The following is a 22,922-nucleotide window of genomic DNA, read 5'->3' on the forward strand; positions in this document are numbered from 1 at the left end:
CCCTTCCCTTCCCTTCCCTTCCCTTCCCTTCCCTTCCCTTCCCTTCAGTGGTGGGTGTGGGGTTGCGGGAGGCATCCCTTATTGCTTCTCTGGGCATCCCTTGTCCCTTCTTCTTGCTTCTCTGACCTCAGTCCAGGGTAGCCGTTTGGAGAGGCAGGGAGAGATCACCCTGGGCACTTGACAACCTTTCTTCCTCCTCTTAGGAAGGTTCACCTTGCAGAGGCATCCCTGTGTAGTTCCTTCACCTGCCCTTTTGAAGACCTTTGTTCTTATCATCTGATTTTCTTTTTCAATTGTTTCTGGTTTTTTATTTTATTTTTTGTTGTGTTTTTAAAATTAATCATTTTATTAGTTTACATTTCACATGATATCTCCCTTCCCAGTTACCCCTCCACAAACCCCCCCTCCCCCTCCCCTTTGTCTGGAAGAGGGTGCTCCTCCACCCACTCACTCACTCCTGCCTCCCTCGCTGCTATCTGATCTTTATCTACCCCTTCTCCTCCTACGACAGTCTCCACTGCATCTCTATCATGATGCCTTAAATACCCAGTCAGCCAGTGTTCTATTGTCATATAACTACTAAGGCTTATGTACAGGTAGGCTTATACCAGTGTCTCCTGCCCTTCAGAAGTTCTTGGGTAAATTCTGCAGCCTCTTAGTCTCTGCAATTGTGGGTCTCTGTGCTAATGGCCACCTACAAAATAATGGAACAATATATCTCCAAGAAGATAACCAGCACTATATACACACACACATATACATATATATATACATGTGTATGTATATATGTGTGTGTATATGACTCCTCCACCATCCCACAGCTCAAAGGTCATTGGAAAAGAGGAGATGGAAAGAGTGTAAGAGCCAGAGGTCGCAGATGACCAAAAGAAACCAGTGTTTTCTAAACAGAGTGGGAAGGGAAGTTGCATATATGACTTCTCAATAGTTATAGCTGCATGCACAAGACTTGAGCAAGCCCAGGCCAGGCCAAATCCCAGCATGCAGAGGGATGTTGGGCATGAAATCCTATCCCTAGCAGAGGAGCTGTAGCCAACTGATGCTGGGAGGAGAGTCAGTTTTGTTTTCTTCTGAGAATGTTGCCCCTGGTACGTCAGTCACAGTCCAGTGGAAGACCTCACATCCAAGAATATTTGGGAAGTACAAATTAGTCTTGATGGATTTAAATTAAAAAAAAAATTGGATATAAGCAGGGTTTGAAAGGGGTGGATCTGGGAGGGTTGGTAGTAAGAGATGGATATGATCACAATAAATTATGTGGAATTCTCAAAGAACGAATACTTTTAAAAAGAAGTTTCCTGTGTGGTTGGTAAAGGAGGGAACTAGTGCATAGACAAGAAGTCAGACAGAGTCCTGGAGCACACGCAGGGTTGGAAATGAAGAAGAACAGCTTTTTTTTTTAAGATTTATTTATTTATTATATGTAAGTACACTGTAGCTGACTTCAGACACTCCAGAAGAGGGTATCAGATCTTGTTACGGATGGTTGTGAACATGGGATTTGAACTCGGGACCTTTGGAAGAGCAGTCGGTGCTCTTACCCGCTGAGCCATCTCACCAGCCCAAAGGACAGCTTTTTAAGCACCGGCCTATGCTTCCCCCCTGCCTGGATCTACATAAAGATGGGAAGGGTTGGGAGAAAAAGAGCTCTGTCAGGGTGTCTTCTATCCCCTTAACAAAGAATTACCAGTAGCAAAGATCCGTCTCTTCTATGGAGCTAGTGGTTGGTTCTGGAATGTCAGAGGAGAGCCACTGTGACTACGATCCCCATCACCAGTGGAAGAAAGAAGACCTGTTAGCTTTCCACCTCTGAGAGATAAGGAGAGATGGACAGATGCATCTGTATTTCTTTTCCTATTACTGTCTGTGCCACACACACACACACACACACACACACACACACACACATACAAACATAACTCTCAGGCAATGTGGAAAGGCCTGAATGTCTCACCTAGAAGGGTCAGGGCTGTGCCATTTCTGCTGCCAGGAAAGCAGCAAAAGGCATTACTTCTGAACCTTAGGAGTCCTGTGTCTGCAGGGTCCTGAGTGCTGGGTACCATGGGAACCACTATCAGCACTAGTATCCTCCAGAAGATGGAGGATAGCTAAGCCTTCTGAGCCACGCAAAAGAAGATCTAGATGTCCAGCCTCTGATACTTGGCCAAATTCTGCCTCTAAGATTGTTTACATATGCTTGTTTACATTGGAGATTTTAAGGAATGCCTACATATTTGTCTAGATTTCTCTCTTCTCCAAATAAATTTCAACCTATTGTAGATTTCTAACGGAGCATTATACAAGTAGCCTCCTGTCCTAGCAGGAGAAGGCCTGGGTGCTTAAGTGAGCAGCTGTCTCTGGTAAGGCTTTGAGGACAGCAGCGTCCATTGTTAATGCTTCCTGGGACATGTAAGACCCATGAGAATCATGACGGGGAGGTGACAGCCTCTGCCTCAGTGGCTGGCCTCGCTTCCCATCTTCAACTGTGGTTAGACCCCACCCGACGGAGGACAGAGGCTGCCTTGTCCGATGAGCGATAGAAAGATGGCCACCGCAGTGCCTCCCTCAACTTCCTTTCCATAGGTGCTTAGTAAAAAGATCTGCACTGCTGTACTCTGTAGGTGGAATGGTTTATTTTACTAAGAAATGTAAATGTCAATTATAAAATCAAAGCTAGCTACATAACAGACTGTTTAATATTTGAGTGTATTCTATGCCCCAACTTCCTCTTCATCAGCAACAGGCAATAGCTCATCTATACAAACATCAATGAGCACTAACTTTATTTGTGGCCAAGGGACATTTAGTCAGACAAGTTTTTGATGCAGTTCTCTAATATAAACATTAAGAATAAAAATTGTTCCTTTAATATGCTGATTACAAAGGTTCTAATGAGTTTGATTATCTCATACTCAGCCTAATATCTGATCACGAGACTACAATTTCCCTCAATAATATTTTCATGCTTATTTAAACCCTGTGGAGACATTGTTGATTTAAAACTATAAAGTTCCATAGTTTTATTCAAAGACAAGAGGAGGTAACACAAACTTACATGAAGTTTCATGTAAAGTCTAGCAGAGCATTTCCTGGGCTTGATTTCCTCATTTTTATTTGATGTATATCAGGGGCCTTAAAGTACCATCCAGTAAGATTGCTCATGAGGACTTGTGGACAGAAGCTTGAATATACAACCCTAGTCTTAAAAATTAAGATTGGTCAAGCTTTACAGAATAGGCTCCAGGAGGCCTACATGTCAGGGAAACACTTATGTACAGCATCCTTGGTAACAACCAATCTTATTTTTAAATAAAAATCATCTTCCCTTAAAAAGTCAGGTCAAAACAGAAACGGAATGGAGGGAAAGCGTAAAAGACTCGAAAGCAGACAGTCTTGTGTAGCATGGCTGCTCGGGGTTGTGAGGTCTTCTCTCTTTGAGCTGTTTTATAATTCCTTGCTTTGCAGAAAATCGACATCACAGATAATTTGTCCATAATATTGTAGGTTGCGCCCAGTAGCTTGGCTTAGTCCCATCCGTCCTTCCCTACCTGCCTGCTCGTGAGTAGGACTTGGAACCCTGGACTTTTTTTTTTTTTTTTTTGAGACAGGGTTTCTCTGTATAGTCCTGGCTATCCTGGAACTCACTCTGTAGACCAGGCTGGCCTCGAACTCAGAAATCCGCCTGCCTCTGCCTCCCTAGTGCTGGAATTAAAAGTGTGTGCCACACCCAGCTTTTATTTATTTTTCTTTTGTGGTTTTAAGTCATGAAGATCCATTTACGCAGTTTGAAATTTTTAAGTGTGTGGGAGTTGAAGGGCTTGAATAAGCCCCCTTTGTTACCATGTGATAAGGGTTTTTAAACTTCATATAGTTCTATTTTTTGTTAAAGATTTATTTATTATTATACATAAGTACACTGTAGCTGTCTTCAGACGTGCCACAAGAGGGTGTCAGATCTCATTACGGGTGGTTGTTGGGAATTGAACTCAGGACCTTCGGAAGAACAGTGAGTGCTCTTACCCGCTGAGCCATCTTGCCAGCCCCTTTTTTGTTGGAGTTCTATTTTTTTATTCTACCATGTATATCCACTGTACATGATACTGTATTACATAAAACACTTTCATACAAGTGCATGCTAGCTTTATATTTTTTGTTTCTGGTAGACATTAGTGGACTTTGGTAGTGAATGGGCAGAGGAAACCAAGGCCAGAGTCTGAAATTCGTGATAATTTAGTAAGATGGTATTAATGAAACATTAGATGTGAAGAAAACAGAATGTCAGGTAGACCATAGTAATGATTGTGACTTCCTTAGAATATTTGCTAAAGCTAATGACAAAGGTTCACTGGAGGCTTTCCTAGCCAGGTATTTGGGGGGATTGAAATAGGAAGGGGGACCATTAGAACTAGAAAGAGGGACATAAGACCATTTGTTTAAAATTTATACTGAGTGCTAAAGGAAGTCTGAATACGGCCACCCTGAACTTTCCTAGATATTGCCTTAGGAACCAGACTTAGAGTAAAACAAGAGGCATTTAGATAACTAACTTTAAATATCATGACTGAAAATCCAAGAAAGCCGGGCGTGGTGGCACACACCTTTAATCCCAGCACTTGGGAGGCAGAGGCAGGGGGATTTCTGAGTTCGAGATCAGCCTGGTCTACAGAGTGAGTTCCAGGACAGCCAGGCCTATACAAAGAAACCCTGTCTCGAAAAAAAAAAAAAAAGAAAGAAAGAAAAGAAAAGAAAAAGAAAAAAAAAAGAAAATTCAAGAAAGTATGCAAGCCACCTTACCTGGGGTTTTCCCTAGGAAGACAAAACCATGACATATTCTCTCTCTCTCTCTCTCTCTCTCTCTCTCTCTCTCTCTTCTCTCTCACCTCATAAATTCTGCTTTAGCAGGCAAAATTAAGCTTTTGAAGTCTTTCTCTTCAAAAAAAAATCTATACAAAGTCAGATGATCAAACATGGTCACACTGCACAGTGAGGTCACTATTCTCAAGCTGTAATGTCAACAGGAGAGACGTTTTGAGTTTTAACAAATGTGTATTTTCCACTTTCATTCAGGCGTTGGAAAAGGCGACGGGAGTGACCTAGAAGTACAAATCATAATGTGGCAGGAGACGGTTTTTTCCTGTTTTAATTCCAAGAATTGTATGGTAAGAGAAAACACATGAACTGAAACACCAGAAATTTTTGTGTGCAAGATATGTATAGGGTATAAATGTGTGTGCGGGTGTGGGTGCAAGCGCGTGTGCACACGGAATCCAGAGGTCAAAAACAGGTGCTTCTTCAAATGCTATCCACCTTATTTTTTGAGACTGAGTCTTTTACTGCTCCTGGCACTTGCTAATTCAGCAAGACCAGGGATCTGTCTGTCTCCGAATCCCGTGTGCTAGGATTACACAGACAAAGCATCGCACCCAGTTTAGGTGCTGAGGATGCAAACCCTGTTCCTCCTGCTTACCCGATGGGCACTTGATCAATCAAGCAATTTTCCTAGCCCTGGTATTTCATTGAAAACGCAATGTCAAAATAGCATGTTCATTTGCCGAGCCACAAAGAGATGCTTGTTGCTCTCCAGTAAGGGCCCAACTTGGTGATGCTTGGTTCAGATGCAAACCAGAGCTTGCTTCATCTCGCTGTTCAGAATGAGATTTGCAAGGCATTTTCTTTAAATCCTGGCTCCATCTTGCTTTGTCTTTCACTTTCCCATAATGTTTGAGTGCATTCCCACGATCTATCACGGTTGTAAGTTTATGTCGTGTTTACATTCATGTCAGCTTCGGCCTTCTTATCTTCTCCAGGTACTTTAGAAAAGATCACCTAGGAGCTTCTAGAGATACACTTTCCTAGGTTGTTTTCTCAGAGTATGAGTCGGGAAATCTGAAATGAGGCCCAAACATCATACACTTAGCTCTGTCCTTAGTGATCTTGTCACTCAGATGTTCTGTGGACTGGTGTCCTAAAAAGCAGGGAGTTTAAGACCTAGAAAGAAACCTGTTTCCCTCAAGCAGTGGGAGCCGAGAGGTAAAGTTTAGATGACAAGTTGAAAAACGCCTGGGGTGAAGATCGACCCCTGAAGCTTGGATGAGGATGGCCGCGTTGGTTCATTCACCGCCCAGTTGGTGGAGCTGTTTGGGAAGGATTAGGAGGCGTGGCCTTGTTGAAGGGGGTGTGTCACTGCAGGTAGCTTTCAGAAGCCCATACCAGGCCTCCTGCCTTATGATTAGGATGGAGAGGCTCAGCTCAGCTCCTGCTCCAGTGCCATGCTCCCCGGCACACCGACCATGGACCAACTTTCTGGAACTATTAGCAAGCCCCATATGAAATGCTTTTCCCTGTGAGTGGCCTTGGCCATGGTGTCTCTTCACAGCAGCAGGACAGTGACTAAGACAAGCAGTAAGAACAGTTCCTGTGTGGATCTAAAAAAGTAAACTTAGAGAATGTCACCTCGGGGTCTTGTTTTATGGCTAACACCATTCCCCAGCCACAGTTCTTCTTTGTTATTAGCATGCACACATACCCGATTCTGGGTGTTTAGTTCTTTGCAAACACTCCTTTCTTGGTTGGACTTAGCATTCCCTTTCTTTAAATTGTAATTTGCTCTTTTATTGACTTTATGGGTGTTTGTGAGCACTCACTGTGTGCTGCAAAGTCTGTAATGTGAGCATTCTTTATTCCAGTGATTAAAATGCATCTTCCAAGGGAGCCTTTCTCTGCTTCCATATATGGGACCTGTATTTGCCCACTCAGATCTGAAAGTGTGATATTGTCCTTGATTCTTTTCTGCGGTCCCTAAATTAATAATAATTCTTGGCTATGCCTTTGAAGTTTCTCCTTTGCTCCTCTCTCTGCAACTATCTACTCAGACCTTTGTTTGCCCACATCTAGGTTTCTACAATTGTTTCCTCACGATGTCCTCTGTATGAGATGTAACATGGAAGTCCTAAACTATGCACCCTGAAATTCTGTCTCACTGTGAAAAGCCATAGGTAGAAAACAGGGCGTGTAATGCACCAGTGGTCAAATCCAGGGATCTCTCTTTGGCTCTATTTTTGCATTTATTTGTTTTTTGTTTGTTTGTTTTTTGTACATGTGTGTGTATGTGTATGAATAAATTTCTCTCTTAGTTATACTTTTCATATACTTCAGAGTTTTGTTGTGTTGCAGTTTCATTTCTGTTTAGTTTCAAGAACTAAAGAAAAAAAAAAAACTTTCTTGATGTCTTCCTTAACCCAGTGATCACTGAGTACTGTGTTAATATCTATGTTTGTGGTTTTATTAGAAATTGTTTTGGTTTTATTTTTAAGCTTCACTACCTTGTGGCCACATAGGCTGTACAGTTATTTCCATTATTTTGTGTTTACCAGGTTATAGTTTTTAATCCCACCCAGTAGTATGTAGTTTATTTTAGAGAAAGTTCTATGAACTGCTGAGTCAAATATAAGCTCTTTGGTGTTTGGGTAGAATATTCAACAGATGCCTTCTAGATCCATTTGAGATGTCTGATGTCATACATACAATTCTAATTATATGAATATTGAGTGTTTTTGTCTGTATATTTTTGTCCAAATTATCTTTCTGTTGGAGAAAGTGAGTTACTGAAGTCAAGTCTCCTATTATTAATTGAGTTGGGGTTAATCTGTTTAAAGTTCAGTGGTCACACACACATACACACACAATTGGATACCTGTGAATTCCACACAATTGGGTGCCTTGGGTGCCTGTGAATTCAGCTCAGATTAATATCTTCTTGGCTAGTAGTTCTCTTGATCAGAATGACATAATCTTCTTTATATCTTTTGAATAATATTAGTTTGAAATCTATTTGGTCACATGTTAGGTCAGCAACTCTAGTCCTATTTTCTTGTGATATTTTTTTCTAGCCTTTCACTCTTTTATTTATTTATTTATTTATTTATTTATTTATTTATTTATTTATTGGTTTTTCGTGACAGGGTTTCTCTGTTTAGCCATGGCAGTCCTGGAACTCACTCTGTAGACCAGGCTGGCCTCGAACTCAGAAATCCACCTGCCTCTGCCTCCTGAGGGCTGGGATTAAAGGTGTGCGCCACCACACCCGGTGAAAATAGATTTTTTTTTTAATACAGCACACTTATGAGATAAAGAACCTCCAAAGATGCCATTCAATTCGTCTTGTGTTGGCCATCTGGTCATTGGCCGCTGGGCATGGAGCCTGGCTTCAAGAACAGTTTGTATACCCAGTGAGATTCCATTGGAGAGAACTAATCTTTCATTTGCAAGTGATTATCAATAGGAGATGGCTTCTGGGTTAAGGATATGGGCTTATATACACCTAGCTTGTTGGACATGAATTCTTTTAACCTGCTTATATCATAGAAAGTTGTTTCTCCTTCAAGTATGGCTGATAATTTTGCTGGGTATAATAATCTGTGTTGATACCTGGGTTCTATTGATTTCTTACTTTTTAAATTTGAGATTAAAAAATAATTATATCTCTCTTCTCTTCCCTCTCTTCAAACCCTCCCAATTTGCCCCTCTTTTCTCTCACTCAAATTTATAACCTCTTTTCCTCATTAATTGTTATTAGAAACAAACACATGTATGTTTCTAAATATAACTAGCTCAGTCTATATAATGTTACTTGTATGCATATTTTCAGGGCTGAACATCTGATATTGAATAACCAGTTTGTGTGCTCGTCCCTGGAGAAGACATCCTTCCCACTCCTAGCTTGCCTCCTTTGCCTAGAGCTCTCTGTGTAGGGTATAGGCTTCATGGGCTTTTCCCTGTCCACTTTGGCATGTCTATTAGTGTCCTCCTTGTTCAGCTCATGTTTGGCCACTCGTATTGGTGAGATTTTATGGGTATAGCTTCCGACATTACTAGGAGTCAGAGCATCACATCAAACTTCTTGATCTTATGGCTCCTACAATCTTTCTGCTCCCTCTTCCACAATGTCCCATGACTTTACCAGCACACCTAGGTCTCCAGTATTAGGTATGTTTTCCCTCTTGTTGAATGAAGCTTAAGTCCAATTAAAGAACTGTTAAAATTTCATAGGGAGATTAACATCTGCTTATAAACATGAAATAACTAGGCTGTGACATCAAGAATACTTGATAATTTAGGGAATGAGAGTGGACTTCACCCTTGTACTTATTATCTGGGTATATACTTCTAAATTTTATATGTTTGTTCACAGATATTTCATGACCCTGAAACTGACAGAGCAGTAATTAATGTGCTCAACTGCCCGGCTCTATACAATGATGTGAAAGTGAAATTTCTCTCTCGGGTGAGTAATCAAGATGTACCTTTCTCTCTTGTCTAGTCCTCTCCTTTTGCCTTAGTTTTTTGAGACAATGTTGTGTCCAGGTTGGGCTCAAAGCTTATCATGTAACCCAGGCTGGCCTCGAACGTGTGATCCTTCTGCCCCAGCCTCCCGAGTACTGGGATTGGGATTACGGGTTTGTGTCACCAAACATGACTCTTTCTAGTCTAGTCTTTTGAGTGATTTTGGTTTGGGATTTCCTTTGCCACAATTCCAAATAAAGAAAATGACAGACACCAGCCCATGGCCAGGAAACCAGAGGGAAGCAACAAATCAAAACTGTAACTTTTTCCCTAAAATATCATACATAGTATTTTTATTCATTTTTTGTAAATTCTATATAATAAATACATATTAGTTTTTCAAATAAGATGAAAACAGCTTGGTTTTTAAAAACCAAAAGTACTATAGAGTAGTAATTATATTTTTGTTTTGTGTCTTTAAATCATATGTAGCCACTGGGAGGTCAGGCAGATGTCCTTCATCCCAGAACTCAGGAAACAGAGCAGGTGAATCTCTGTGGGTTTGAGTCCAGCCTGGTCTACATTGTGAGTTCCAAACCCCCTGGGCTACATAGTGAGACCCTGTCTCCCCCAAACCCAAAATAACATACAAACAAAACACCAATAACTTATAACATACTTAAAAAAGATTTTAAACTTACCTTTGAATTGATAGACAATGTAATAGTTTTATTAATCTAATCTTGCCTTATGAAAAGTAGGAATGTCTTCCATTGTCATTACTCAGAACATCTTAAGCATGTAGTATGTGTGTGTATGCAATTATATACATAAGTATGTAATTTATACATATATATTTATGCACATATAAGTACATAATTTATGCAGTTATAAATGTTATGTCTGGGCATTTACTGCATGTAGCAAACTTTAAAAATGAAACTTTATATTTTCACTTTTTATAAAACTCTTAATCTGAACTACAAACAACTCTGCTAGTCAGCTTAAAATGTCTCTTTCCTTTTCTACCCTCTGCCTATTCTCTGTTAGCTACTCCAACTATGACTATGTAGAGGCAGGTGACTTGAGTAGTTCCCATATAGGTTGGCTGCCATTAAATAATGGAGCCACCCCGAACTGTCATTCAAACAGCCATCTCTAACTAAAGACAGTAATGGAAGTGCCATTTGTGAGGGGCGCTTACAGCAGCAGCCCGAGGGCCCTGTAAAGGTCAGCCAAAGCCTAGACTTTTAGAGACTGACCCGAGTCAAACCAGGACTCATGGGTCTGGGGTGGAAAGGAAATTGGGGACCAGGGAATATGAACCACAACTGGTGTTAATGACGACACTGGAATATACATTTTAAGAGTAGGGATTAGAAGCAAGAAAAGCACCCGGAAACAAAGCATGGGGACAGGCTCTCTGACAGTCACGTCATTTCAGTAGTCCTAGCTTGGTGGCCTTAAGCATATTGTGAAAAGGTTGTTTGGAACCTTAGGGAGAAAATAGGGTGGTTCCTGGGTGACCATCTGACAGGTTGATAATGGGTAAGCTCACAGGAGTACCAGAAGTTATCAATAGTGCAGAAAGGGACAGTCAGAAGGACTAATTCCCTTCCCAACATCACTACACTCAGGCCTTAAGCCTGATTCATTGCTACTTTAACATGAAGCATCTGCATAGAGGAACAGCAACCTGCATAACAAATGCTTACTGTTAGAAAGCTTGCCTCCCAGCTGGCAAGAGGCTTCGAGCAGGAAGATGGGGATCCTTCCCCCTCTCGTGGCCCCGTATTTCCCCCATCTTTCTTTCTGGCCCAGTAAGGCCCAGGGACCTTGGTAATACGCAGCCTATGTGATCATCAAAACCATAACATCCCAAAAATGCAGGGTTGCTTGTTTTAATCATCATCTTTGTTGATAATTATTTAGTAGAGCTTCCCCTTGCTGAAATCAGTAAGATTTTTTTTTCCTTTAGCTCGGTCTTGAGACTTCTCTCTGGAAAGAAGCTATGAACGTTAGCCTCGTAGAACCTCAGTGGAGCGCTTGTATATACTTACAAGTCTTTCACAAGCCATGTCTCTGTCCTGGTAGGCAGCCTAGTGCCAAGTGTCTGACCAGTGACAAGGTGTTCCTCTCACGGGAAACCTGTTGATACTGGCAGGCATCCTGTGGCTTTTGTGTGCCTTGCCTAGTTTAGTCCCACAAAGATGGCCACTTTAAACAAACAAATGAATAAATGAATAAAATAAAGATAGCCACTTTCACTGGGTGGTTGGTGGTGACACACGCCTTTGGTCCCAGCACTCAAGTAGATCTCTGAGTTTGAGATCAGCCTGGTCTACAGAGGGAGTGCCAGGACAGCCAGGGCTACACAGAGAAACCCTATTTTAAAATACAAAAAACAAAACAAAAACGAGTAAGAGGAGCATTAGATTCCAGTGTACTAGGGTGGTAAGAGAGGGACGACCACAGAACACACGAGGGGATTATCAGAAGCAGCTTTTTATTACTTAAAGATCCCAGAAAGAAGAGAGTAGCACTCCTCATGGGAAGGAAGAAGGGAGTCAACTGAAAGCATAGAGAGAGATCTGGGGATCAAAGCCTTATTGAGGTCCAGTGTGCAGTGCAGAGCAGTCCATCGGATGGCTCTAAAGCAAGCAGATTTTAGTTCCATGGAGTCACACAGACAGCAACTTGCACACACATACTAAAATAAAATGTAAAAAATACTTAAATAAAATACAAAACAGATAAAATCAGTGTAGATAGTTCCTCTACTCTGCTGGCTTACACACGAGAGAGGGAGAGGGAGGGAGGGGGAGAGAGAGAGAGAAAGAGAGGGGGGAACCAGTGTCTAACTAATACTTTGAAAATTCATTGCCTAGAGGTAGAATTGCTCTTCTCAGCATAATGTTCTGAGGAAACACTCCTACATCCCTCCACGCGGCAGGCTGTGCATTCCCACCAGCCACATATGAGGGACTCCAGTTCTCTGCACCTTCACTGGCAATGATTTCTGTTATTTTAATCAGTGACATTAATGTGACTGAAGATCTTGTTGACTCTCTGACTGAGAGTCTTTTCATGTGCTTGGTGGACATCTCAGGATAAATATCTGTTCAAATCCCTTTATTTTTTTTTATTGAGTTATCTTTTGTCATTGAATTATAAAAGTTCTTTATTCTGACCATCAGAAATGCCTGTTCCAGTCAGTCACTTGAGTCCTTATGGGAAACCTTTTGCCATTGAACAGTAGAAGGGCTTTATAGATGACCTTCATCAGAACATGAACTGTGGATGTTTCTTCCCATTCTGTGGCTTATCATTTCACTATGATGGTGACGGTGATGCCCCTTTTCCCCCTTAATTTTGAGATTATAATTACATCATGTCTCCCTTCCCTTTCCTCCCTCCAAACACTTCTATATAGGCCTCCCTGTTTTTTCATATTCATGGGCTCTTTCTTCATTAATTAATGTTACACGAGGTACTGGCTGGCTTTGTGTGCCAACTTGACACAAGCTGGAGTTATCTCAAAGAAAGGAGCCTCCCTTGAGTAAATGCCTCCATGAGATCCAGCTGTAAGGCATTTTCCCAGTTAGTGATCAAGAGGGGAGGGCCCATTGTGGGTGGTGCCATCCCTGGGCTGGTAATCTTGGGTTCTATAAGAAAGCAAGCTGAGCAAGCCAGGGGAAGCATATCCCTCCATGGCCTCTGCATCAGCTCCTGCTTCCTGACCTGCTTGAGTTCCAGTCCTGACTTACTTTGGTGATGAACAGCAGTGTGGAACTGTAAGCTTTCCTCCCCAACTAGCTTCTTGGTCATGATGTTTGTGCAAGAATAGAAACCCTGACTAAGACAAATTAGTACCAGGACAGTGAGGTATTCCTGTGGCAATCTGACCATGTTTTGGGGAGGACTGTGGAAGGACTTTGGACCTTTGAGCTAGAAGAGCCATCGGGAAGGTAAGAGCTCTGTGGGATGTTGTGTAGGAGCTTGGAAGATAATGTTGAGCGCAGTGCAAATGATGGAAGCCTGGCTTGTGAAATTTCATAGGGAAAATTAAAGGTTAATAAAATTAAATTATCAGGGCTGATGCTGTTTTGATTGTGAAGATTCTGTGGTTCTGGTTAGCTGGGGCTGAAGAATCAGCTGTGATTAACAAGATACCAGAACTACTAAATCAAAAACTTTGCATTACTGGGACTGCTGGTTAGCTGGAGTTAAGAAATTAGTGGTGGTTAAGAGACCAGCATTGTTGAGGTAAGATCTTCTGGAAAAGGTTTTCTGAGAGCACAAAGAAGCTGTGTTCCAGAGATAGCCAAGGTTGTACCTCATGCTGCAGCTAGGTTTGGTAATATGTAAGAGTCGCCCAGGTGGTACTGGTTTTGAAGGCATGAAGGGATTATGAAGAGCGGCTGAGGCTCTGCACTATGAGAGGCCATGGAAAGCCATTAGTGAAGGTGCAGCCTCAGTTGTAGTTGTTGGCCCAGAACTAAAGGGGTCATGCAAAAGATTTGAGGCCTGGCACCATAAAGAGAGCCTGTGAGAGGCTATTGGTGAAGCCTAGTTGCAGAGGAACACTACAGTGTATTGTAGATGTCAGTACCATGGGATGATCGACAAGAACAGCAGCAGCAGTGGAGTGGATCAACTTGAGTTTATAGTGCTACAGAGGGCAGAGCTGGAGAAGTGATGCAAGCCCTTAGGGGAGCCCCAAAGAGTAGATCCCAGACATTGGACAGTTAGAGTTTGATTTTGATTTTGATTGTAACTGTGCCCTGATATTTTTCCCTCTTGAAGTAAGAAAGTATTTTAGTGGCGCCCACAGTTAAGAGACGTTGAATTGTAAAAAGACTTTGAATCTCAAAAGTGATTGAATATTTTAAAGGGATTGAAATTTTAATATGTAAGAATTTGTAAAGACTGTGGGACTTTTAAAGTTATTTAGATCTTGGCGACAAATAAGAAAGTAAAGGTTGAGGCTTAATAGAGATGTGTTTGTGTGTCAAGTTGACAAGGGGTCAATTGTACGGGCTGTTTTTGTGTGTCAACTTGATCTTAGAGCATAAGCCATTGGTGTTCTGTTCAAGGAATGTTCCCATGTGCTAATGTGTTTGAGGTTCTTTCCCACTTTCTCTTCTATTAGATTCATTGTATCTGGTTTTATGTGGAGGTTCTTGCTCCACTTGGACTTGAGCTTTGTACAAGGAGATAAGAATGGGTCAATTTTTGGTTGTGAGCCTAGCCTTTAAGGGCTGAGCTATTTGATGGCACATGTCTTTAATCCCAGCACTTGGGAGGCAGAGGCAGGCAGATTTCTGAGTTCGAGGCCAGCCTGTGAGTTCCAGGACAGTCAGGGCCATACAGAGACCCTGTCTCAAAGAAAGAAAAAAAACTGAAAGAAACAAAAATGTCAATTTGCATTCTTCTACATGTTGACCACCAGTTGAACCAACACCATTTGTTGAAAATGCTGTCTTTTTTTTCTACCGGATGGTTTTGACTCCTTTGATCAAATGCCCAAAGGTGTGTAGGCTCATTTCTAGGTCTTCGACTATATTCCATTGATCTACCTGCCTGTCGCTGTCCCTGTACCATGCGGTTTTTACCACTATTTCTCTGTAGTACAGCTTGAGGTGAGGGATGATGATTCCCCAAGAAGTTCTCTTGTTGTTGAGAATGTTTTTGCTCTCCTAAGTTTTTTTGTTATTCCAGATAAATTTGAGAATTGCTGTTTCTGTCTCTGCGAAGAACTGAGTTGGAATTTTGATGGGTATTGCATTGAGTTTGTAGATTGCTTTTGGTAAGATGGCCATTTTTACTATGTTAAACCTGCCAGTTAATGAGCATGAGAGATCTTTCCATCTTCTAATGTCTTCTTCAATTTATTTCATCAGAGACTTGAAGCTCTTGACATACAGAGCTTTCACTTTCTTGGCTAGCATCACACCAAGATATTTCATATTATTTGTGACTATTGTAAAGGGTGTTGTCTCCCTAATTTCTTTCTCAGCCTGTTTATCCTTTGAGTAGAGGAAGGCTACTGATTTGTTTGAGTTAATTTTGTATCTAGCCACTTTGCTGAAGTTGTTTATCAGCTGTAGTTCTCTTGTGAATTTTTTTTTGGGGGGGGTCACTTATATATACTATCATATATTGACTTCTTCCTTTCCAATTTGTGTCCCTTTGATCTCTTTTTGTTGCCTAATTGCTCTGGCAGGAACATCAAGTACTATATTGAATAAATAGGGGGAGAGTGAACAGCCTTGTCTAGTCCCTGATTTTAGTGGGATTGCTTCAAGTTTCTCTCCTTTTAGTTTGATGTGGCTATTAGCTTGCTGTACATTGCTCTTATTATATTGAGGTATGGACCTTGAATTCCTGATCTCTCCAATACTTTTAGCATGAAGGGGTGTTGTATTTTGTCAAAGGCTTTTTCAGCATCTAGTGAGATGATCATGTGGTTTTTTTCTTTGAGTTTATTTATATAGTAGATTATGTTGATGGATTTCCACATGTTGAACCATCCCTGCATCCCTGGGATGAAGCCTATTTGATCATGGTGAATGATCATTTTGATGTGTTCTTGAAATCAGTTTGCTAAATTTTATTGAGTATTTTTGCATCAGTATTCATAAGGGTTATTGGTTTGATGTTCTCTTTCTTTGTTGGGTCTTCGTGTGGTTTAGGTATGAGTGTAACTGTGGCTTCATAGAACAAATTGGCTAGTGCACCTTCTGATTCTATTTTGTGGTATAGTTCAAAAAGTATTGGTATTAGGTCTCCTTTCAAGGTCTGATAGAATTCTGCACTAAAACCATCTGGTCCTGTTTTTTTGTTTGTTTGTTTGTTTTTGTTTTTTGTTTTTTTTTTTTTTTTGGTTGGGNGACTTTTAATGACTGCTTCTATTTCCTTAGGGATTATGGGACTGTTTAGATGGTTTATCTGATCCTGATTTAACTTTGGCACCTGTTATCTGTCTAGAAAACCATCCATTTCATCTAGATTTTCCAGTTTTGTTGAGTATAGGCTTTTGTAGTAGGATCTGGTAATTTTTAAAATTTCTTCAGTTTCTGTTAGTATGTCTCCATTTTTATTTCTGATTCTGTTAATTTGGATACTGTCTCTGTACCCTCTGGTTAGTCTGGCTAAGGGTTTATCTAGTTGATTTTCTCAAAGAACCAGATTCTAGTTTTGTTGATTTTTTTTATATAGTTCTCTTTGTTTTTACTTGGTTGATTTCAGCCCTGAGTTTGATTATTTTCTGCCATCTACTCCACTTGGGTGTATTTGCTTTTTGTTTTAGAGCTTTCGGGTGTGCTATTAATCTGCTAGTGTATTCTCCTTCCAATTTCTTTATGGACGCACTCAGAGCTATGTGTTTTCCTCTTAGCACTGCTTCTATTGTGTCCCTTAAGTCTGTGTATGTTGGGCCTTCATTTTTGTTAAATTCTAGTAAGTCTTTATTTCTTTTTTTATTTCTTCCCTGACCAAGTTATTATTGAGTAGATAGTTGTTCAGCTTCCATGTGTATGTGGGCTTTCTGTTCTTTTTGTTATTGTTGAAGACTAACCTTAGCCTTTGGTGATCTGATAGAATGCATGGCATTAATTCGATCTTTTTGTATTGGTTGAGGCTTGTTTTGTGTCCAATTATATGGTCAGTTTTGGAGAAGGTGTCATGAAGTGCTGAGAAGAAGGAATACTCTCTTGTTTAGGGTGAAATGTTCTGTAGATATCTGTTAAGCCCATTTGGTTCATAACTTCTGTTAGTTTCATTGTGTCTCTGTTTAGTTTGTTTTTATGATTTGTCCATTGGTGAGAGTGGGGTGTTGATTTCTCCCACTATTATTGTGTGATGTTCAGTGTGTGTTTTGAGCTTCAGTAAAGTTTCTTTTATGAATGTGGGTGCCCTTTCATTTGGGGTGTAGATATTCAGGACTGAGAGTTCATCTTGGTGACTTTTCCTTTGAGTATGAAGTGTACTTTCCCATCTTTTCTGATAACTTTTGGTTGAAAGTTGATTTTATTAGAATAGTTACTCCAGCTTGTTTGTTGGGACCTTTTGCCTGGAAAACTTTTTTCCAGCCATTTACTTTGAGGTCATGTCTATCTTTGACACTTAGGTATGTTTACTGTATGCAGCAAAATGCTGGGTCCTGTTTATGTATCCAGTCTGTTAGTCTATGTCTTTTCATTTGGGAATTGAGTCCATTGATGTTGAGAGATATTAAGGACAAATGTCTTCAACATCAATGATTATTGCTTCCTGTTATTTTTGTTGTTAGAAATAGAATTGTGCCTTGTTGTTCTCTTCTTTGGGGTTTGTTGTGAGATTACTTTCTTGCTTTTTCTTGGGTGTAGTTTCCCTCCATGAGTTTTCCTTCTATTATCCTCTGTTGGGCAGGACTGGTAGAAAGAAATTTGGTTTTGTCATGGAATATCTTGGTTTCTCCCTTCATGGTAATTGAGAGTTTTGCTGGATATAATAGCCTGGGCTGGCATTTTTGTTCTCTTAGGGTCTGTATGACATCTGCCCAAGATGATCTGGCTTTTAGAGTCTCTGTTGAGAAGTCTGATGTAAATCTGATGGGTCTCCCTTTATATGTTACGTGACCTTTTTCCCTTGCCACTTTCAATATTCTTTGTTCTGTTCATTTTTTTTAATTTTTCTTTTTTTGTTTTTTGTTTTTGTTTGTTTTTTGAGACAGGGTTTCTCTGTGTAGCTCTGGCTGTCCTGGAACTCATTCTGTAGACCAGGCTGGCCTCGAACTCAGAAATTCACCTGCCTCTGCCTCCCAAGTACTGGGATTAAAGGTGTGTGCCACCACTGCCCGGCTAATTTTCTTTTTTTTTATTGGATATTTTAATTGCATTTCAAATGTTATCACCTTTCCTGGTTTCCCCCTACCCGCAGCCCCCAGAAACTCCTTATCCTATCCCCCTAGCCCCTGCTTCTATGAGGGTGTTCCCCCAACCACCCACTCCCACCTCCCCGCCCTCACATTCCCTAACAGTGGGGCATCGAGCCTTAACAGGACCAAGGGCCTCTTCTCCTATTGATGCCCAACAAGGCCATCCTCTGCTACATATGTGGCTGGAACCATGGGTCCCACATTTGGTGTTTTATTATATGATGGGAGGAATTTCTTTTCTGGTCCCATCTGTTTGGTGTTCGGTAGGCTTCTTGTACATTTATGGGCATCTCTTTCTTTAGGTTAAGAAAGTTTTCTTCTATAATTTTGTTGAAGATGCTTGCTGGTCCTTTCAGTTTGGAATCTTCACTCTCTTCTATACCTATTATCCTTAGGTTTGGTCTTCTGTCCTGGATTTCCCGGATGTTTTGGGTTAGGGGCTTTTTAATTTTTGTATTTTCTTTGACTGTTGTGTCAATGTCTACTATGGTATCTTCTACACCTGAGATTCTCTCTTCTATGTCTTGTATTCTGTTGGTGATGCACGCATCTATAAGTCCTGATCTTTCCTAGGTTTTCTATCTCCAGGGTTGTCTCCTTTTGTGATTTCTTTATTGTTTCTATTTCCATTTTTTTAGATCCTGGATGGTTTTGTTCAATTCCTTCACCTGTTTGGTTATGTTTTCCTGTATTTCTTAAGTGATTTATGTGTTTCCTCTTTAAGTGTTTCTACCTGTTTACCTGTGTTCTCCTGTATTTCTTTTTGTTGTTTTGTTTAGATAGGGCTTCTCTGTATAGCCCTGGCTGTCCTGGAACTCACTTTGTAGACCAGGCTGGCTCGAACTCAGAAATCCACCTGCCTCTGCCCCCCAAGTGCTGAGATTAAAGGTGTGTGCCACCACACCTGGCTCTCCTGTATTTCTTTAAAGGAGTTGTTTATGTCCTCCTTAAAATCCTCTATCATCATCATGAGATGTGATTTTTAAATCAGAATCTTGCTTTTCCGGTGTGTTGGGGTATCCAGGGCTTGCTGTGGTGGAAGAACTAGGTTCTGATGATGCCAAGTAGCCTCAGTTTCTGTTGCTTATGCTCTTGTACTTGCCTCTCCCTATGTGGTTATCTCTGGTGTTAGCTGGTCTTGCTGTCTCTGACTGTGGCTTGTCCCTACTGTGAGTCTGTGATCTCACATATATCAGCACTCCTGGAAGACCAGCTCTCTCTGGGCAGGATGTGGGTATGGAGAGCTGTGACTCAGGGTCAGAGCTCTGGGGCGCAGATGGAAACCGGAAGAATCCTGTTCCCCTGTACCTTTTCTTTAAAGTATTATTTCTATAGCTCTGTAATATATCTAAAATCTGGAATGGTAATCTCTCCAGCATTGCCATCTCCCCTCAGGATGGTTCTGACTATCCAAAGTCTTTGTGACTCCACATGAACTTTAGGATTTTTCTATTTCTGTGAAGAATGAGACAGGGATTTTGATTGGGAAGCAACTAAGAGCAAGAGCAATAACCTATGTTGTTTGGGGAGTTTCTGGGTCTCCCTGACCAGTAATCACACCTGGTACTGGGATTTTTTTTTTTTTTTTAGTCTATTGCTCTAGAGTATAACACCATCAGCATAACTTTATTTAAACTATATAAAAATGTATACATACATCCTTATATAAGTATATACATATATGTAAATTTATGCTAATAAAATAAGGATTCCTTATGGTCTTTTCAAACACTGTCATCTTAATGCATAAAAGTTACATTTTAATGAAGTTCAATTTACCTATTTTCTTTTACTTTACTGCACTATATTTGCAATTTATACTTTAATTGAAAATGCCAGCTAAATAACATTTACCTTACTTAACATTTTTAACACCAAGAAAAAGCAACAGTCTCTTGAAGCCTTATGTCTTGAGTGTATCATTACAGTCTATAAACAGCTGCATATTTAATGGATGTGGTTGCTCAATATGTATCAACAGGAATAAGAGATTTTAAACTCATCAGACTTAGTAGTTCTGTGTATCACTTGTATGATGAAACTAACCTTTTTCTTTAACCATGTCTTTTTTAGAATCTTCCTAAATACTATGATAACTGCCCCTTTTTCTTTTGGTTTCATACGTCTTTTATTCGAAATAACAGGTAAGATGCATTGTAATCCAACAGAAACAGCTTAATGTGCCATGTATTAGGACAAGGTTTATGCCAGCTGTCCTCTAAGTTCAACTTATAGAAGCAGAAAATCCGGGAATCCTCACCCCAATGCCTTGTGTCATCTTAGTATGGGTTTAAAAATCTTCTGGATTTGTTTGCACTTATAATTAATATGAAACATACATACAGCACACTGTGCATTTATACATTTATAGTTTGTGTTTCCTTTTGTTTTTTTCCCCCATGGAACTCAGACCCAGTAGAGGCTCTGGCCACCACTCAGCTCACTTCACTTGGGAAACTATGTAACTTGGTAAAGGTTTTATTTTAAACACAAGCTATTTGTTGACCCTCGGTGTTGTGTTAATCCCAAGCTCTGAGCCCTTGGACTATAAGTTAAAGTGTAGTATACTCAGATCTGAGGGTGATAGCAAATTCCTTCCAAGGAAATTTAGTATGCGTCTGCTCAATATGTATCTGCTTGATGCCTTGAGTTTGGTAAGGCCTCAAGGAACAAGTGTTGGCTAACTGGCACCTACCCACCAAATCCCATGTGTGACCCAGAGGTGTCCACAGCTTAGAAGCTGATTAGAAAGCATAGGTATTAGTGAAGTCACCTAAAATCATTCCTGTGATAATTTTCCTCTTAAATGTGATTCAAAAATCATTTATTAGAAATTGAACTGGAAATCTTTATTAAAAATAATTGGATTTGACTATTATCCCAAGAATCTTCTCGTGGTAATGAGAAGAGGGGGGAGGAAGAGTCAGACACTCTGACAGGCAGGCAGACAGACAGACAGACAGACAGACAATGAGAATCCACTGTGTCCTAACCTTCTCTTCAAACTGACCAAGACTGGATAACAAGTCGAGCCTTGTAAGACACCAGCAGTAAACCTGTGGCCCACAGACTAGCACTGCACACACATTTAGATGAGTAGGAGTAACCCTGAATCCGAGGGAGATTTTTACCATTTATTTCTGAATGTGCAAACCCTTTGACTCGTGAGTCTTCGAAAGCCAGCTGGTAACTTGTTGCTATTTCTCAAGTGTGATTTTTGCTAGAGGACAGTTCCATTCTTTATGGTCAATCTTAATATTAAAATAAAATTAGCAAAGTTGGATCATTTTCAATGCTCACTTTTATATGAGATTCTAAATATGTCTGTAACATTTAATTTGCCTGTATGATGTTTTTATAGTAATAGTCAGGAGGTGGCTGTTTGGCCCAAACACCAACTTTTCCACTTAGAGGAGAAGCAGTATTTTATTACTGAGTTCTATTAGATACATCTCTGGAGTATTTATCACTTATAGAAGAAATATCATCAATAAGGTAATAAAAACCAATGTTGGAAGAATCAGCAACATATTCTTGTTAAAGTATTTGCCAACCAACACACAGAGGCTCTGACCAGCAGTGAGGTCTTCTCTGACATGCCAAAATGGGTAAACGATTGCATGCCTTTCTGTTAGCCCTAAAAGAAAGTGTGATGGCTTTCTTCCCTATTTTTAGGCTTTACCTACCAAGAAATGAATTGGATAATACCCATAAACCAAAGACATGGAAAATTTATGGTCCAAAGTTTGCAGTAGAGGTGGATTTTGATGAGACAAAGACCAAGTTTATGAACTAGCTGTTGAGTAAGTGCCGCTCTCCTTCTTGGATAGAATCATGTTCTTCCAGATCCATGCTACATAGTTATGTCTTCTAACCAACGTTTTTGATGGTATGTCTGTATTTTATATATATATGTGTGTGTATATGTATGTACATATGTTACTGGGAAGTATATTAAGTGTATACAGGAAAATTATGTCAACTGTCATTTTTTTTTCTTTTGAAGGCATGTACAATACAGTCTTTCTTCTTCTCTTTTTGAGAGAGGGTTACACTATATAGTATTTGCTGGCCTGGAATTCACTAAGTAAGCTAGACATGAACTCACAGAAATCTACCTGCCTGAATCCTGGGATCATAGGCATGTCCCACCATGCCTGGTTGTCTTTGTACTGTTTGGAACATACAGTACATGGGAGTATTATGTATCATTTTGAAGAACTTTGAAATAACAGATCTCTTCTGTCAAAATAATTGAGCTATATAAAAATTGTGTTCCCACAAAACGCAGGTACTTACGTATTTCTGAACAAGTATTTATTCTGTTTTAAATTTGTGACTTGCTTCTACTTGATTCACAGATTGTTCAGATATATCTGATTGGCAGCAATGCATTTTACCTGCACACTTGTGCCTGGGTGTGCTTGTGCATGGATGTGCACGTGCCATGGTGCATATGTAGCCAGCAGAGGATAACTGTGGGAGACTGTGCTCTCCTTCCATCAGACGGGCTCTGAGATCGAACTCAGATCCTCAGGTTCAACAGCAAGCACCTTTACCCAGTGAGCCATCTCCCCAGCCAAGCAAAACCAATGTTCTAAATCCAGAGAAGGAAAAAACAAACATGCCAGGCGGTGGTGGTGCACACCTTTAATCCCAGCACTTGGGAGGCAGAGACAGGCGGATTTCTGAGTTCGAGGCC

At 40.4% G+C, this 22,922-nt stretch overlaps 1 protein-coding gene across 1 annotated transcript in view; it reads left to right on the forward strand.

Moving 5' to 3' along the window:
• Positions 1-22,922, forward strand: part of LOC110336731 (phosphatidylinositol 3,4,5-trisphosphate 3-phosphatase TPTE2-like) — a 94,745-nt gene that overhangs the window by 70,875 nt on the left and 948 nt on the right. Inside the window, exons 24-27 of the mRNA XM_029531927.1 lie at positions 5,086-5,177; positions 9,209-9,301; positions 20,294-20,364; positions 21,896-22,023. Coding sequence (XP_029387787.1) covers positions 5,086-5,177; positions 9,209-9,301; positions 20,294-20,364; positions 21,896-22,016 — 377 coding nt within the window. The 3' untranslated portion in view covers positions 22,017-22,023. The remainder of the gene's footprint in view (positions 1-5,085; positions 5,178-9,208; positions 9,302-20,293; positions 20,365-21,895; positions 22,024-22,922) is intronic.

This window comes from Mus pahari, chromosome 19 (assembly GCF_900095145.1).
Source record: "Mus pahari chromosome 19, PAHARI_EIJ_v1.1, whole genome shotgun sequence".
NCBI classification, from domain to species: domain Eukaryota; kingdom Metazoa; phylum Chordata; class Mammalia; order Rodentia; family Muridae; genus Mus; species Mus pahari.